At 40.5% G+C, this 15,386-nt stretch overlaps 1 protein-coding gene across 2 annotated transcripts in view; it reads left to right on the top strand.

Annotated features, from left to right (window-relative positions):
• pkd1a (polycystic kidney disease 1a) overlaps positions 1–15,386 on the top strand; it is a 67,924-nt gene that overhangs the window by 16,859 nt on the left and 35,679 nt on the right. For both annotated transcript variants that reach the window (XM_042429116.1, XM_042429106.1), the window contains exons 4-13: positions 1,076–1,147; positions 2,555–2,718; positions 3,336–3,586; positions 4,174–4,425; positions 4,533–4,701; positions 9,159–9,336; positions 11,397–11,611; positions 13,459–13,580; positions 13,705–13,855; positions 15,041–15,303. In XM_042429116.1, the coding sequence (XP_042285050.1) occupies positions 1,076–1,147; positions 2,555–2,718; positions 3,336–3,586; positions 4,174–4,425; positions 4,533–4,701; positions 9,159–9,336; positions 11,397–11,611; positions 13,459–13,580; positions 13,705–13,855; positions 15,041–15,303 (1,837 nt within the window). The remainder of the gene's footprint in view (positions 1–1,075; positions 1,148–2,554; positions 2,719–3,335; positions 3,587–4,173; positions 4,426–4,532; positions 4,702–9,158; positions 9,337–11,396; positions 11,612–13,458; positions 13,581–13,704; positions 13,856–15,040; positions 15,304–15,386) is intronic.

The raw sequence follows: 15,386 nt of genomic DNA, 5'->3' as shown, positions 1-15,386 counted from the left end.
GAGGGAGAGCGAGGGAGATGAAAAAGAAAGCAGGAGAGAGAAAGACTTGGTTTAGTCTGGATTTAAGTAGGCAGAAATCCCAGGAGTGGGCTAGCTGGACCAGAGAGCATTCAGGAAAAAAAGTACACATATACCCACACACATACACACACACCAATCACAGCACGATTAAGTTCAATTACAGCTTACTGCTCCAGGCTCCCACCACCTCCCTCTCTCCATCTGTCCATCTCTCCCTTCCTCCATCCATTACCTTATTTCTTCCACCCATTGAATGGGCGTTTAAGCATGTGTGTGTGTGTGTGTGTGTGTGTGTGCATGCGTGCATGTGTGCGTGCGTCTATGTATGATGAGAGAAGACTGGTGGTTTCCATCAGCTCCTTCCAAAACCACCACACAACGGCCCCATTATGTAGCCTACTGGATAGAGGAGGGAGGGAGAAGGAGATGATTGTGAGTGGAGAAGGAGAAGGGAGACGAGGAGTGAAGGAGAAAGAGAGAGAGAGAAGCATGGAAACAAAGCGTATGAGTGGGAAGAGGGGGGAAAAAAAGCTAGAAACAAAAGTTTTAAGTGTTTTCTGTTACTCAGCATTTCAGTCATTTGGGATTTATCATTCAGTTAGCTATTGTGTTATGGTTAATGTTTGTTAACAAGGACGTGAGAACAAACCCACACCTCATAAATGTTGCTTAAATTATGATAGTAATTGCCACAAATTAGTGAAGTCAGAAAACGGAAGGAAAAAGGCTTAACCTGACACCCCAGACACCAGATGAGAAGTCAGATGAGAAGTCTCTGAGAAGTCTTGGAACCTGTTTGGAAAAGGGCAGGCACTTTCAAAAAAAAATACTTGGTAGTTGATTGGATGAACTGCCTGTCTGTCACTGTCTATCACCATCTTACCTCGTGAGGCAGAGATCGTGAGATCACACGAGAATCCTCATAAGATGCCGATTGGTCCGCAACGCAGACAGATTCTCACGTGATCTCGAATCCAGTTGCATCGCAAGGTTAAAAAAAAGACTTGCTCCTGTTTTAATGCCAACAATGATTTGTCTCTTTTGTTTCCATCAGCAATTTGAGCCACAACGAAATCACCACCATAGAAGAAAGAATATGTGACAACCTATGCAATTTAACTCAAATGTAAGTCATCACAATTCATTGTTATTCTCTGTGTATTTCTGTATCTCTTTGTCAGTTGTCTCTTAAACAAATATGGAATGATAAATCAAACATAATTAGACCCTATTTATACAGTATACAGTATATACACACACACATAAAGAGGCATATGCACAAAGAAACACATCCATCTGTTCACACATGCTTAAATAAGCTGCACGTTTCCAGTTACCTCGCCTACACACAACATGAATGAAGCACTATTTCAGACTAGAGTGGGAGTTAGTGACTAGTAATTATTCCTTGCCGGGACTTTTGATGAGAAAAGTTTTTGTCTGTAATTGAGCTAAACAGACTAGTTGATAATAGATGGAGAGAGAAATGCCACATATTATTGTACTCTCACTCTATCCTTTCCTCCTCCTGTTTGCCTCTTTTATTTCTCCTCCGTCTTTTCAGTCACTTTTCCCTTTCCCATTATTTCCATTCACACTATCTTCCTTCATTTGACCTCTTTGCCCTGGCTCTTTCCTACATCATTTTTTAAAAAAACAGTCCTTTTCAATGGCTGACATTTTGACATGGCATAGCAACAAAAGCACAGGTGTAACTAATGATGTTAATTATGGCTGTATTCCACTTAGTTGTGCCAGTACTCTAGTTGTGGTATTGTGCTGTCTGGCTCTGACTCACTGCCATAGTTTCAATGGAGCAGAGCCATCATTAACGTTATTACAACTGCACCTTTTCCGCTACGAAAAGTCAAGTCTGCCATGGAAAAAGCAGGGGGAAAAAAGTTTGCCTAACTTCGCCATTTAGGCCTTTCCACTTCTCCAAGGATGCAGTATTTAACTGGACTTTGTATCTTGTAACACTGACTTTGTGGTTTAAGTAAGAGTTAGCTTAATGTTACACATTGGAGCTGTAACGCTACTGACCAAAAATGGCTGGGTCTTCTCCCTATAGTGAAGTTTCAGGCTTTTTGTACTTTTCCAACTCTAAACAAAATGTATTCATGGCTACTGCACTAGCTTAGAAGACAACATTTGTTGGAAGGTGTATTCAGCATCAACTTTTTGGCAGGAGCTAGCCGTTTTGCTAGCTAACTGTTATTTGTCTCATCTAGCTCCATTAAAAGTTGGAAAACTGTTTTGTCCAAAATGTTTGAGTATTATTTTGATGCAAAAGGTGAAATGTTTAATTTGTTTTCTAAATTTTTGGTGTTTTTGGTAGAGTGTTGATACATTAAAAGTTTTATATTGTAATATTTACAAAATCTTATACTATTTTGTATAATTTCAGCACATAATTAAAGACATTATCATTTAAGCTAATGTGAGACAAGAAGACTCTGAATGTTCAGCCATCTTTGTTGTTGAAACATCATTTCAAGTACCATCACATCCACTATCTTTCCCTTTCTTCAAGTGACCTGAGCTTTAACCCCTTTGAGTGTGACTGTAAGCTGTTCCGGTTGGTCAGCTGGCTCCAGGAGAAAGGGGTGCAAGTTCAACGGCCGGACGCCATGCTCTGTAAACACCCACCTAAGCTCCGCGACCAACCCCTGCTCAACGTCAGCCTGCTCACCTGTGGTACAAAACAAATACACAGTAATGCAGACACTTGCATATGTTACTTTTATAATTCACAAAAATGACAAAAGCTAAAAAAAAATCTTGTTAGTCTCCTTTCCCTGTTTCTTTTGTAATGGAACCATCCTGCCTTTATGGATTCATGTGTAGTATTTCATGGCCTTCCTTGATCTAGATTAATCTCTCTAATCTCTCAGGCAGTTCTTAGTCCCAATAAGGTGTGAGCTGTGTTTCATTATGCAATCTGATGCCTAAGAGGCTCAACTCAAGGAAAGAATGTCATCAAGCAATGCATGCTTGATGATCAGTAGACAGGCTTTATCTACTAGAAAGTAAAAAGAAAATCAATGAAAATGCATGAAAAGTGAACTTCTTAATTGTTGCTTTTTGGTTTAAAACAGATCAAAGGATAAAAATAATGATACTGTATTTTTATATTCTTTGTGGTGACAAATTCAGATATTAGAGGAATAAACCATTCATCAGTTCATCTCTTTTTACCGATCCCATGGTGAGATGGTCTGATGCTGGTTAAAATTATGAATGAAATATGAGACAAAATATGTTTCATCGTTAAACTACGTTGACTTGAGCCATATATCATCTCCCTTTTTCAGGTCTGAATTATGCAGCTTGTCTTGAGGACAGCAGCAGCGGAGGAGGGGAACGGAGCGAGCTTGTTATCTTCTCTTCCTCCACGCCGGGCAACTTCACACGTGAACAGTGTAACAGTGTGTGTTTTGCAGCATCTCACCGCTATGGGGGCTTGGGAGAGAGGCACGAGTGTCTCTGCAGCACAAACTCTGAGCCAAACTTCATCAGCGAATCTCAATGTTCTGCTGCTTGTACGAAGCCCCAAGTTATGAAGGTATGCAGCACACAGAGGTCCCAGGTAATAATTGCTGCAAAACAATATCACCAGATGTGACAAATTATAGTCTGGGTTATGACGCTTTTTTATGCATATTTTTGTTTCATAGTCAAGAAGTCAATTTACACATATAACCACTTCATAAAACTATAGTTAAACATTTATATCCTAAAGCGCGGTCTCTAAAGGTGACCTCCTTTGGTAGCTTCCTTCTCTTTCTTTGTTTCTCCTTTTGTAAACACAACATTCAGGATTTCCTCTAAACCGACCAACAATTTCCCTCTGCGGCTTGAATAACTTCCCTACATCCTCAGATTCAGTTTCCTGCATGACTACTGTACAGAAGAACTCCAGAGAAGTTAGCCAGAATTGAAAACAATTGAAAATCAAGATTTGTTATTTTTAAATCAGAGCTGCTCATAAGATTTATTAAACCAGTTTATTTATTTAAAACCATAAAAATAATAGAAAAACCACAAACATCTTAACAATCAACAGTGAAAAAGTTTCCTTTTACTTTTAAATATTTGTGCATATTAACACAAAAAGCCCCTTTTTCTTCACATGGTTCCCTCTGTGCACAGGAATGTGGGTGGACTCTGGCCCATGATGTGTTTGCGGTGGACTTCTCGGTCTCGCTGAAGCCTCTCTCACTTCAAAGTGTCCATGACTGTATCAGTTTCTCCGCCGCCTCCTCTGTCGCTCCAGTAACACTGTCCTGGGACTTTGGTGACCTTTCATCTCGGGTCAACACTACAGTCACTGCAGCAACTCACAAATACGGACTTCCAGGACGATATGCGGTCAGTTTGATGGCCTGGGCTGGACACAAGGAGGTGAGAGAGAAAAGATGAGGAATCTTTTTTTATTTTTATATAATATAATAAAGTAACAGGTGTAGCTCGTAATGATGCGATTTTAATAATTTGTGTCATGTGTTCAGGTCTCTGCACGCGGGGAGGTGACCGTGACACTTCCTCCCAAACTGGAGCTGCGCTGTCCACCTCTTGCTGTGGCCAATAAGAGTCTCGAGTTCACTCTTGTCAGCTGGGGTGCTGTTGGAGTGGATGTAGACTGGCAGATCAGAAAGGATGATGTCCAGGTTGCCAAAGGTAGGATACTCCAACAAGCGAGCTCTGAGCGGCTAATGAAACTCAGCGGACATCTGTATTGATTTGATCAATAATCGTAGTGTTACAGAAACATTGTTACATCAGTGGTAATCAACAGCCAGTTAGTTTTGGCTTTCCTTTTGGTGTAAACTTGAACAGTTGCTCTGTGGCTCTCTGTGGGTTTTATCTGGAAAACTAGGAGGATAAATGTCTCTGAAAAAATGCTAAATGCTTGTCCATCATTGGGGTTGAAAGAAAGACTTATTTAATTTCTCTGTTAATTCACAAATAATCAAACTCACATTATCATAGCCAGTCAGCTTTGGGCAAATTTTGATCTAGTTTTAGTCATACTTTAGTCATCTGCATTTTTTTAGTTTAGTTTTAGTTAACTAAATATCTTAAAGGTGACGTATTATGCTCTTCCTTATTTTCAGATATATATATATATATAATGTCACAATGTCGGATGTTCATGTTAAAAGTGGCCGACGTGTCAAATAACGAGGTAAACGTATGTAGCAGTAATCCCTGTGAGCAGAAAGCAGCAGCTTCAGACTGCTCTGGGAGTAGTTACGCCAAGCCACGACAACATTACACAGCACAGCAAAGTAAAATAAGTAGTTTACCTGTTAGAGGTGTGCTGGTTGACTGCAGCTCTTCATAAAACATCTCACTGTGGCTGTTTCTGCTCGTACTCTTCCTCCACGCATTATTTCTACCTGATCCGCTGAACAAATAACTCCATATGTTGTTGTTTCAACCGATTTTTAGCGCTGCTAACGCTTAGTTTGAAGCAGTAAAGCAGGAAATGTTTGGTTTGCATTGACGGTAAAGTTACACAACTCTGATACATAAAGCTGGCCAATCAGAACAGAGTGGGCTCATAGGGAGCGGGGCCTTAAAGAGACAGGAGCTAAAACGGAGTGTGAGAAACTGTGTATATTGAGGGGCTGCATAAAGGGCCAGTATAAGAGAAATAAGGAGTTTTTTGAACTGTGAATCATGCCGAGCTACTCTAGTGGAGTCCAAAAATAAAAATTTAGAGCTGAAATGAGCATAATAGGTTCTCTTTAAGATTTTATTGGACTAAATCTACAGTAAAATCTAACAGGTTTAGTTGAAGTGTAATGCATTATTTAAATGTTTCTCTGGAATTTCTGATTAATTTTCTGTACATTCACAAATGGCTCACAAACTCATTAAGTCACGCTGCATGAAGCTTCAGGTCATGATTAGCCACTGTTGTCTAATTATACCAATTGAATCTACACAGTCACCTGTCATCTGTGGTGTCTAAGGAATCAGGCAGTCACCTTCTCTGACCTTAGTAACCACAGCAACACCGATTTACCCTTTATCAGAAAGGCTTCCACTTCCCCCAACATCGCAGACAGCTGGTCTGAGTCTCAAGGAGAGGAGACAGTGTCTCCTTCAGCTTAAGACTCAGTGTTGCTAACTCTGTCACCTCAAGGCCAGTATAACCCAATAGCCCCTAAAGTAAGAAAATTCCATAAAAGTATTAAGGTTTGAAGGTTTGAAACGTTTCTTTATCTTAAAATCAAATAGAAATAAAACCAAGTCTCATATAAAAGAAACAAGAATATGTTCTTGCTTTTTTACAAAAGACCCTCTCAGACTATAACAAAATAACATCAAAGAGCATTAGGCCCACTCTGCCAGAATAATTAGATATACTCTACTGTTTCAATCATAAGAACAAAGTCCTCATCTCCAGTCGTTGTGACCACTAATCCTGTGCGCCCAATCCATTTAGCTATGCCCTGCTCCTTGGTATGTTGTTCTTTAGATTCACTTTTGTACTTAGAAGATCTGTTTAAATATTCTGCTGAGATGCACCATCTTTATTTGCACTCAGCGGCCCATCCTTGTCATCGGAGGTCTTCTGTATTTGTGAGGTTGAATAAGAGGGAAAAAATCAAGTTCTGATTTTTCTCTCTCTCATCCCCTAACCTGCCCTCCCCTCTCTCGCTCATACACATGCATACATACAGCTCCAAGCTGTCTCTATACTGCATTTCTGCTCCTTTCTCCCGTCATATGTCTGACACTAAGTAACAGTAACATTAAGTTAACATGAACATGAAGTTAAACATTATGTTTTTTTGACACGTCGGTGTGGTACTGAAAGCTCAGTGTAAACATTTCTTCAGACGTGCATTCTTCTGTTTGTTACATATTTGTCTCAATTTGAGGACAGTGAAACTTTGCACTTATTATCTTTAGTGTGTCAATCAATCTTTCAATTTACAATCTAAGATTAGCAACTCTGGGTCACTTCTCTAATCAGTAGAGGACAGCGGTGGTTTCCTTTAGCTTGTATTATCTTGCAAGTTTATCGAAAACACACCAGCTGGGGTGGCTGATAAAATAACATTAGCTTGAAATATTTTTTAACTGCGTTACGAAGGATCTTGTGAAAATGTGAAACTTATCCATATATGTCTGATCTCATCCCAACTCATCTCCCCCTAACATTTTTGTCTCATTTTTATTTGTTGACAAAAGTGTCAATAGATTTTGTCATCATAAATTAGTTTTTATTTAGTTACCGTCTTGTTTTCGTCAGTGAAAAATGTTGTTGACAAAAACTATGACGAAAATTATTCGTCAACAAAATTGATACAAAAACAAGCTGTGAACACAATATTGGCTGATATTATTGTATTTGATTCTTCTTCTTCTTCTTCTTCTTCTTCTTCTTCTTCTTCTTCTTCTTCTTCTTCTAATTATTATTATTATTATATTGACCTTTTAGGTTCATATGGCAAACTTGTTAACATACAGCTGCCTATTTACACATCCAGCAGATACAGTATAGAGCAACATTAGAATTCATTTGGAGCTGTGTTTGTGTCCACCTGACAAATAAGAGTCCAATATTCACTCCACTTTTAGCTCTGGTTTGGTTTCCACCAACTCCTAAGACAAATATCTGTCTCTTTCGCTGCTAAATGCTCTACTTTCCTCACCAGCTAGTCACTGACTTCACTTGCTGCTTGATGTTGAGTAGGTAGTGTACAGAGGGCTTTTAGAGCTTTTTTTTTTTGCTGAAAACAGATGCTTGCTGTGCCTCCAATTGGCTTACGAGAGGGGTGGTAATGACCAAAACAGTAAAGTTGTGGCTGGAAAACAAAAACAATGAGCTGAAACAAACTGAAAAGCTCCACAGAACTAAGAGGAACTGCAGTGTGGGGTTGGGTTCATCACCACAACCAACATCCTCCATGTTATACAAAGTTGTGTTATTATAAAATATTGATTGTACCTGACTGACGTCCAAACCTTGCTGCTGCCTGTCTGCACTCTCTGAGCTTCTCGAGGCTCTCACAGTTGGTCACAGTAGAGTGATCCATCAGTTAAGTCTTGTATGAAAGCAGTTACACATTAACTGTATCCCTATCTTCCTTTTTCACACATAGACATACACACAATCTCTCAGATGTGTACTGCATATGGACCCACATACAAACTTTACCTATCCCCCTTCTCATCATATCCCTTCTCATCTCCTATTTCAGTCAGTTAAAGATTTCTTCCATTTGTTGATTTTTATGATTTTATCTTTTACCATTATTTGATCCATGCACCAGGTTTTTTCTTTGAGATATTGTGGGCCTGGCTTCTACAAAGTGCCAGATGAAGCTTCAGAAGAAAAGCAGAGACAGTAATAAGCGAGAGTTTGTGAAACTAAGATGATTCGCTGGAGGAAAAAGTGGGAATATGAAAGACAAGAAATGTCACTGCGAGTTCTTTCTGGCTGCCTCAACTGGATACTTTGTGTGTTTATGTGTGTGTATCCATGCAGCTCAGGCATGTGGGTAAGGCCACGCAGTCTGTAACAAGCCTCAAGGTTTTTTTTATCCTCCTGAACTTTTATACCCGGTTTTACTTGTTACCTATTTACCAACATGTATTTGTACCTCCTTTTCCTAACCATGTTTATCTAAGCCTTTCAGAAACTCGTACCCTTGAACTACTGTTCAAGTATTTATCAAAGACTGAACATTGCGAAAAGGATATGAGCAATCCATTTTTTGTAGCTGAGACATCAGATGTTTTCCCACCCATATCGATCAATATTACGTATGTTTTATTCAGGAATTTAATGGAAATTAAGGTTCACACACCTAGAAGAGAACTTTTCTGTGCCTATTGCCACATTTACTAGAGCTCCCTAAATATTAGTTTATTTCTCTAACGGTATAAATGCAGTTTTGTGAACACTGTGATTTGTAATGATGTGTAAGTTATTCACAGAGTATACAGGTATTGTACAGTATGTAATGTACAGTTAATTTTGTAATGTTCATCAAAAACGAAGTCAAGTCTTTAAAGTTCATATTTCTAGAAATAAAATAATGATTGTTTCTTTCCACGATGTTGCAAGTTTGACTTCAAGCAATCTGAAAAATCACGTGTCTGTCCTCTGCCAGCCTCCCCTTACTGTCCAAAGGATGGGGTGTACCACACCGAGTCCTCACGCTGTTTCCAGATCATTCCGGGGGAGTTGAGCTGGACCGATGCTCGACAGCAGTGTTCAGACCGCGGTGGGGATCTGGCAATAGTCAGAAGTGACGCACTGCGTAACCTGCTGGCATGTAAAGTCACACAGTGAGTATTTCTGTCTGAACGGGGTGAAAAAATCAGGCCTCAGAGTTTGTCTTCTCTGATTTTTCCAGCTCTGTGACTAAATGCCTCATCCCTGCTTGCATGACAACATTAATAGTTCTCACCACGTCTCAGTTTGTTTGCAGTAGTGCCAGAGAAAGAAACATTTTGACAGACTACAAATATTCAAAACAGGTGTTGACATGTTCATTGCTGAAAATCACAAAAGTACATTGTCTGGTTGGGCATGTGTAAACTGTGCTTTTCCTGCGTCTCCCCCCCTCTCTGCGTCAACTTTGAGGCTCATTTAACTGAATGTGACTCTTTGTGTTTGTGTGTGCGCACGTGTTGTTCAGACATGAGGCTGTTTTCAAGGCCAGTACGTCTCATTATTTATTATTTACTGTTCATGAACTTCATGCCTTGAAGATCACTGCATTGATTGATTTCTCTGTTTTTTTTTTTCATTTATTCACCTCTTTCTATTGTTTCTTTTGTTTTTCATTAATTTTCTTACTGACAAACTTCCATTACAGTCTTTTCCACATACAGCTTGTATTGAGATGCAAACAGAGTATGTCAGGCTTGGGCTTGTTGACAGTAAACACTATATTTCCACATATAGTAATGCTTCTTTTCTATATGTACTCTAACGTTTGTGTGATGCACCGTTTATGTACATCATGTGAGGTACACTCTGGATTCTGCTTTGTGATGATGAAAACCTTTCTGGCCTCACGCTGATATGAGGGCCACCAGTGTTTGGTGTTTAGGTCTGAGAAGGTCGCTAAAAACACATCTGTAAAAGCACAGCTGCATTGTAACTTTAACACCCTGGGAGGAGGAGTCCACAGTTCATAGTGTGTGTGTGTGTCAGTGTGGGGGTAGAGGCCCTGCCCTCATCAACCAAAGTGGATGAGAGAAGAAAAAACCTGCTGCAGATGGAGCTTCTCCGCTCTCTCCTCCTCCACTCTCGTGTTCCTCCACCCCCGCGCTTATATAAGGAACTTTTTTTTCATCACTCTTGGTTTTTTGCCACAGAGACCCTTTTTTCTTGTTCCCTCTCTGCTTGTATTTTTTAACCCCTGTCCGTCCTTTCAGATGTCCTTTTCCCAGATGTGAGTAGTCTGCCATTGTAGAAAAGCCTGACCAAAAAAAAAAAAAAAAGACAAGACAAGACAGAAAGGAAGGAAATTGCTTTTATCCAGGTGATGTTTTTGGACATGTCAGAAAACAACGGAGACAAGCATCAAACTAAATGTCTAAAATGCTGCTTCCGTTTTCTCCCACAAGTCCTTAGATCACAGTGAGTCATACACTGACTTTTCTTTTGGAGGGAAGACCATTTTGTTTTCAGCTAACAGCATGTGAAAAAGAGAAAAATGGAAGCAGGGGAAAATGTGCAGTCAATTAGTGGACTCATGGAGTGAAAATCCAATTTATCTGTTGTAATCACAGGGATGTAGAAAATATCTGACATCCCTTCAGTAACATCCCATTGAGGCTCAATCAAAGCCCATTTTCATGCTCTCTCTGCCCTGCAATCATTGATTGTTTAAGGCAAGATGGCACATAATTCACTGACTTCAATGTCACTTCTTGAGTCCCATATTGATTCAAGTCTGGATGTTCTATAAGGAGTAGTGTGTGGTCTGTTGTTCCTGATCTGACAGTACTGGCACATTCAGAAGGACATGTGTGAAAAAGATTTTTTCTTTTCATCAGTTACCCTTGAACTTAATACAGGTATTTTCCTACTTAGGCTACTTTTGGGGACAAATTTCAGACTAAAGACCAGTTACTTGGGGAGGGCTTGTCCAATTTGGGACAAATGCCATGTTTCTAATTGGTAAATTATGGTCAGTGCTTATGGTTAGGGTTAGGGTAAGTCTCAAAGAAGTCAATGTAAGTCTATGTAATGTCCCCAAAAGTGACCTAGGACAACGTGTGTGTGTGTGTCACATCAGCACAGAAGCCAATTTTTCAGCTGTCAACAGCCGCATAGCTAAATACCAAGCAGGCATTGTGTTAATCTGTGTGTTACCTGTCCATTCCTGCCCTAGGGAGCGAGGTGTATGGCTGGGACTGAGTGACGTCGACTCTCCTGGCAGGCTGCGCTGGGCAAACGGCTCAGAGGCACAGGAGGGAGAGGAGGGCCAGCCACCTCGTTCCCAGATATCCCGCGGAAACATGTGCGTGTCACTCGATCAGCGTGCTCAGACCAGTTCACACCCATGCCATGCCAAACGAGCCTATGTCTGCCAGTACAGCCCCCAAGGTAGGCTTTATATATACACTCACACGCACTGACACATGCACATCGACACAAAAAAATGAGGCAGTCCAAATGCCTAGAAATCCATAATCAGAGCAATAAGAGGAAAAACCAGAGGTACAGATTCATTGCAAATGCAGTCTCCCCAAATCCCTCTGCTCCTTAGTTATTTGGGCAAAGAGCAGAGAATTTCAACCTTCTTCACTATCAATTTTATGTAAATTTAGTTGTGGCACAAACAAGTGTAGAAAGGAAAAGCAAACAGCCTCCTTCATAACTAATCACAGGCACAAGACGTGCTCCCTGAAGCACCATTTATAATTGGAGCACACTTGGCATTGATACAAATTGCTCCTTTTGTAAGAAGCATCCAGAGACGGCGCTCCATCATTTTCAGCATTATAGTTATTTCAGAATATAGAATATTATGGCAAAGCATCTCTGTATTTTCATATGGCCACATGCATCATTTCAGTATTCCCATTTATCATAATGTCTGGTTTTATATGTAAAATTTGTGAAGGGATAAAACATTACAGTTATCAAAAAGTGGACGATAAGCAGACTTCATGAAGCAATTTATGGTATTTATATGTGGCAGCAGCTTGATATCTGTCCAAACACAAAGTGTTTACCACTTCTAGATGAGAAGTGGCCCACACAAGTGTTGCTGGATGTAGACACCTGTGATAACATCTACATATAATATGCACATCCAGGAAATATGCATTTTAGTTTGGCTGTGTGTGTGTGTGTGTGTGTGTGTGTGTGTGTGTGTGTGTGTGTGTGTGTGTGTGTGTGTCCTCATGTGATGCTCTGGAAGAAGTCTGAGCAATCTTGACCCAGACTGTCCGTGAGCTCACAAACCCACCTGACAGAGCCTCATACATAGCATTTAATGAACATGAACATTTGTTAAAAATTCACGTACAGCTGAATGCTAATACAGGGAAGTGGCTAGGAAGAGAGTGGGAGCTACATTTTTGAACGCAGGCAGCAGAGCAGCAGCGAGGATGCAGAGCTCAGTGTTGAACGAGTGTCAAATGTTTATATGGGAGAGTAGTTGTGGACATGCATGATTGGAGTGTATATAGAACATGTGACCGTAAAAAGACTTCTGTGCCTGCCTGAACTACTGCAAGCTCCATTTTAATCAGCCAGCAGCTTTACGTTTTTTGGGTTTTTTTTTTTTACCCATTGCATAGTCAGTGAATAGAAGGCTGTCTGATTTAATTATTATGGAATAGGACATATTCTTCCTTATACTCAGGTTCATAATGTAACACTTCACTTGGTGCAGAAGAACCTCAAGCTGAAGTTAAACTGGAGTGACCGCTCCAGTCTGCTCCACAGGAAGAGTCTTAATGAGGCTGAATTCCTCTAAAAAATGTACAACAGCAGACAGTCAGCGAGAGCAGCGCAGACTAAAACTACCTTCAAAACTGAAGGGAAATTCAATGTCACAGTGTGAGACTCAATGTATATGTGTGGCAGGGGGAATTTAAGTGTGTCTCTGCCTGAATGTTTAATTGCGTTTCTTTGGTCTTTGATTCCGTCTCTGTTTTTGTGTCAGTCAGCAAGGAGCCAATACATCCTGTACTGAAGTGTTCTTCTTTTAGTATCTTTGACAGTAGTTTTGTTTGGTCTGTGTCTACGGAGGTTTGCTCTCCCTCTCATTTCTTCCCCTCTCTCTCTCTCAAAACAATGTGTAACTGTGTGGACTGCAGTCCTCCTGCAAAAAAAAGGAAACATGCTCCATCATTGCCTGTAAATTGCCTGCACTACCTCTCTACCCTCAATCCTCTCTCCTCCTTTGGCAACTTGACTTCATTCTGTTTCTCTCCCTATAGTGCGTGTTCCAGATGCAGGAATCTACATGGTGGGCCTGGCTGTGTTTCCCTCCCAAAATCCTTTGCACCATGCCACCACCACTCCACTCTCTGCAGCACAAACACCCAGCAGTGCCATAGAGGTGAGGGGAAATCTCAGCTTGTTTATTTAATCACTATAGCTCTACTGCTCTCATAAGACTTTGTGTCTCTTTCATACTTGCTCTCATTTTTTCTCTATTTTGTTGTTGTTTTTTTTTCACTCAGGTGTTGCTGTTCCCAGCACTGAGTTTTGTTCAAGCAGGTCGTCTTTCCTCCCTGGAATTTGTCACTCAGGAGCTTGGCTCACAAATCCACATCCGATTCCAGACCTACAGACCTCACTGTCATTATCACAACCTGCACCTGCTACTACCCAGTGAGTCACACACAGAAACACACTTCTTTCTCACACACAAATGACACGTAAAACCATCTGCACATTCCTAGCGAGTATCACCAGGTGTTATAAAATATATAAACCACCTGTTAGAAAATAAACAACAAAAACACACATACTGACCAACCTTGTCTAAAGATGTTGGCTGGGTGAACATGAAAGAAAAGTTTAAATAGAGACAGAAACTGGGACAAAGGAAACAAGACCAATCAAGGTCACCTCCCTTCTGAGGGCTTCCTGTCCTTGTCTGAGATCACCAGACACACGGCACGTAACGGCAACACTATGTCGCACAAAGCACAAAAGACAGAGATGCTTTTTGTGTTTTTTGTACATCTCCACTGAGACATAGCAGCAAAAAATGTGCAAGAGACAGAGGAGCAGAGAGTGGATGCACATGAAAGATGTGAGAAACAGAAATCCACAGAGACGACAGGCGGTTCGTAAAAGACAAGCGAGCACGTTTTTGTGAAGCTTTCACTTGGAATTTGTGAATGCAGCAGTAGAGGATGAGACACAAGAGATAATAAGATAATGCAACGGTGTTATTAATTACACAGTTCTGCAAGTTTGCTCTGCCCCACTCAGAGATGGATATCAGCCCAGCACATTAATTATGTTCCCACTACAACACACACACACACACACACACAAATCTTTCACATTTATTTTCCACAAGTACACACTTTTTTGGCTTGTTTTGGAGAGATTTTCTTGTTGATTTAATCTCTTTGATCCAATAATTCATTGCTTTTATCTGCAGTTTTGCTTCATCATGCTTGTTATATTTAAAGTGACAGGCAACAAATCAGCTTTAGATTCTGATTGGTTTATCTTGTGATTTTGTACTTTTTCCTTAAAGTATCACTCTGTGTTTTTTAAATGAAAAAGTTTTCTCCTTTTTAAATTTGTCATATGCAATATATGATATTAAACAGAAAAAAATAACAAATATGAATAAATTAATCTACCTCATTTAATTTGCTGCACCTGTTCTGTCAGTGCATTAAAATACATTTTTTGTGACTTTAATTGTGAGATACCTGATTTGCACTTGTACACAGTCTCCCTGAGCAAGTTGGTGATCTGTTTTGTATTCTTTTGTAATCTGACCACGTTCAGTAAAAACTAAATGATATTAAAAAATGAATTCTTGTGTCTCAGGTTGTGGAGGTCCAGCCTGTGCTCCTGTGGCTGTTTGTGTCCCCAATGACACCAGGGACAGTGATCCACCCTCTTGCCCCGGACTAGAGCAGTGGTGTCCTTTCCAGCGCCGGTGCCTGACCCTCTCTAGTCCCTGCCAGCCATCGTCCTGTCCTAACTGCACCCAGGCTCATCGCCTGCCCCCCGGGGCACTGAGACCCCGATACAAGCTCCAGAACGAGGTGGTCTTCACACTACCAGCAGGACCAGCTGCACACATACTGGTGAGAGGATAGTTATTTAGACAGAGTTTTCAGTGTTTAGGCTTTGGATGTGAAATAAGACCAGAAGAAATATCTAATGACTT

This window comes from Thunnus maccoyii, chromosome 2 (genome assembly GCF_910596095.1).
Source record: "Thunnus maccoyii chromosome 2, fThuMac1.1, whole genome shotgun sequence".
Taxonomy (NCBI): Eukaryota; Metazoa; Chordata; class Actinopteri; order Scombriformes; family Scombridae; genus Thunnus; species Thunnus maccoyii.
The sequence above is the reverse complement of the archived record's forward strand: the minus strand, read 5'-3'. Positions and strand labels throughout refer to the sequence as shown.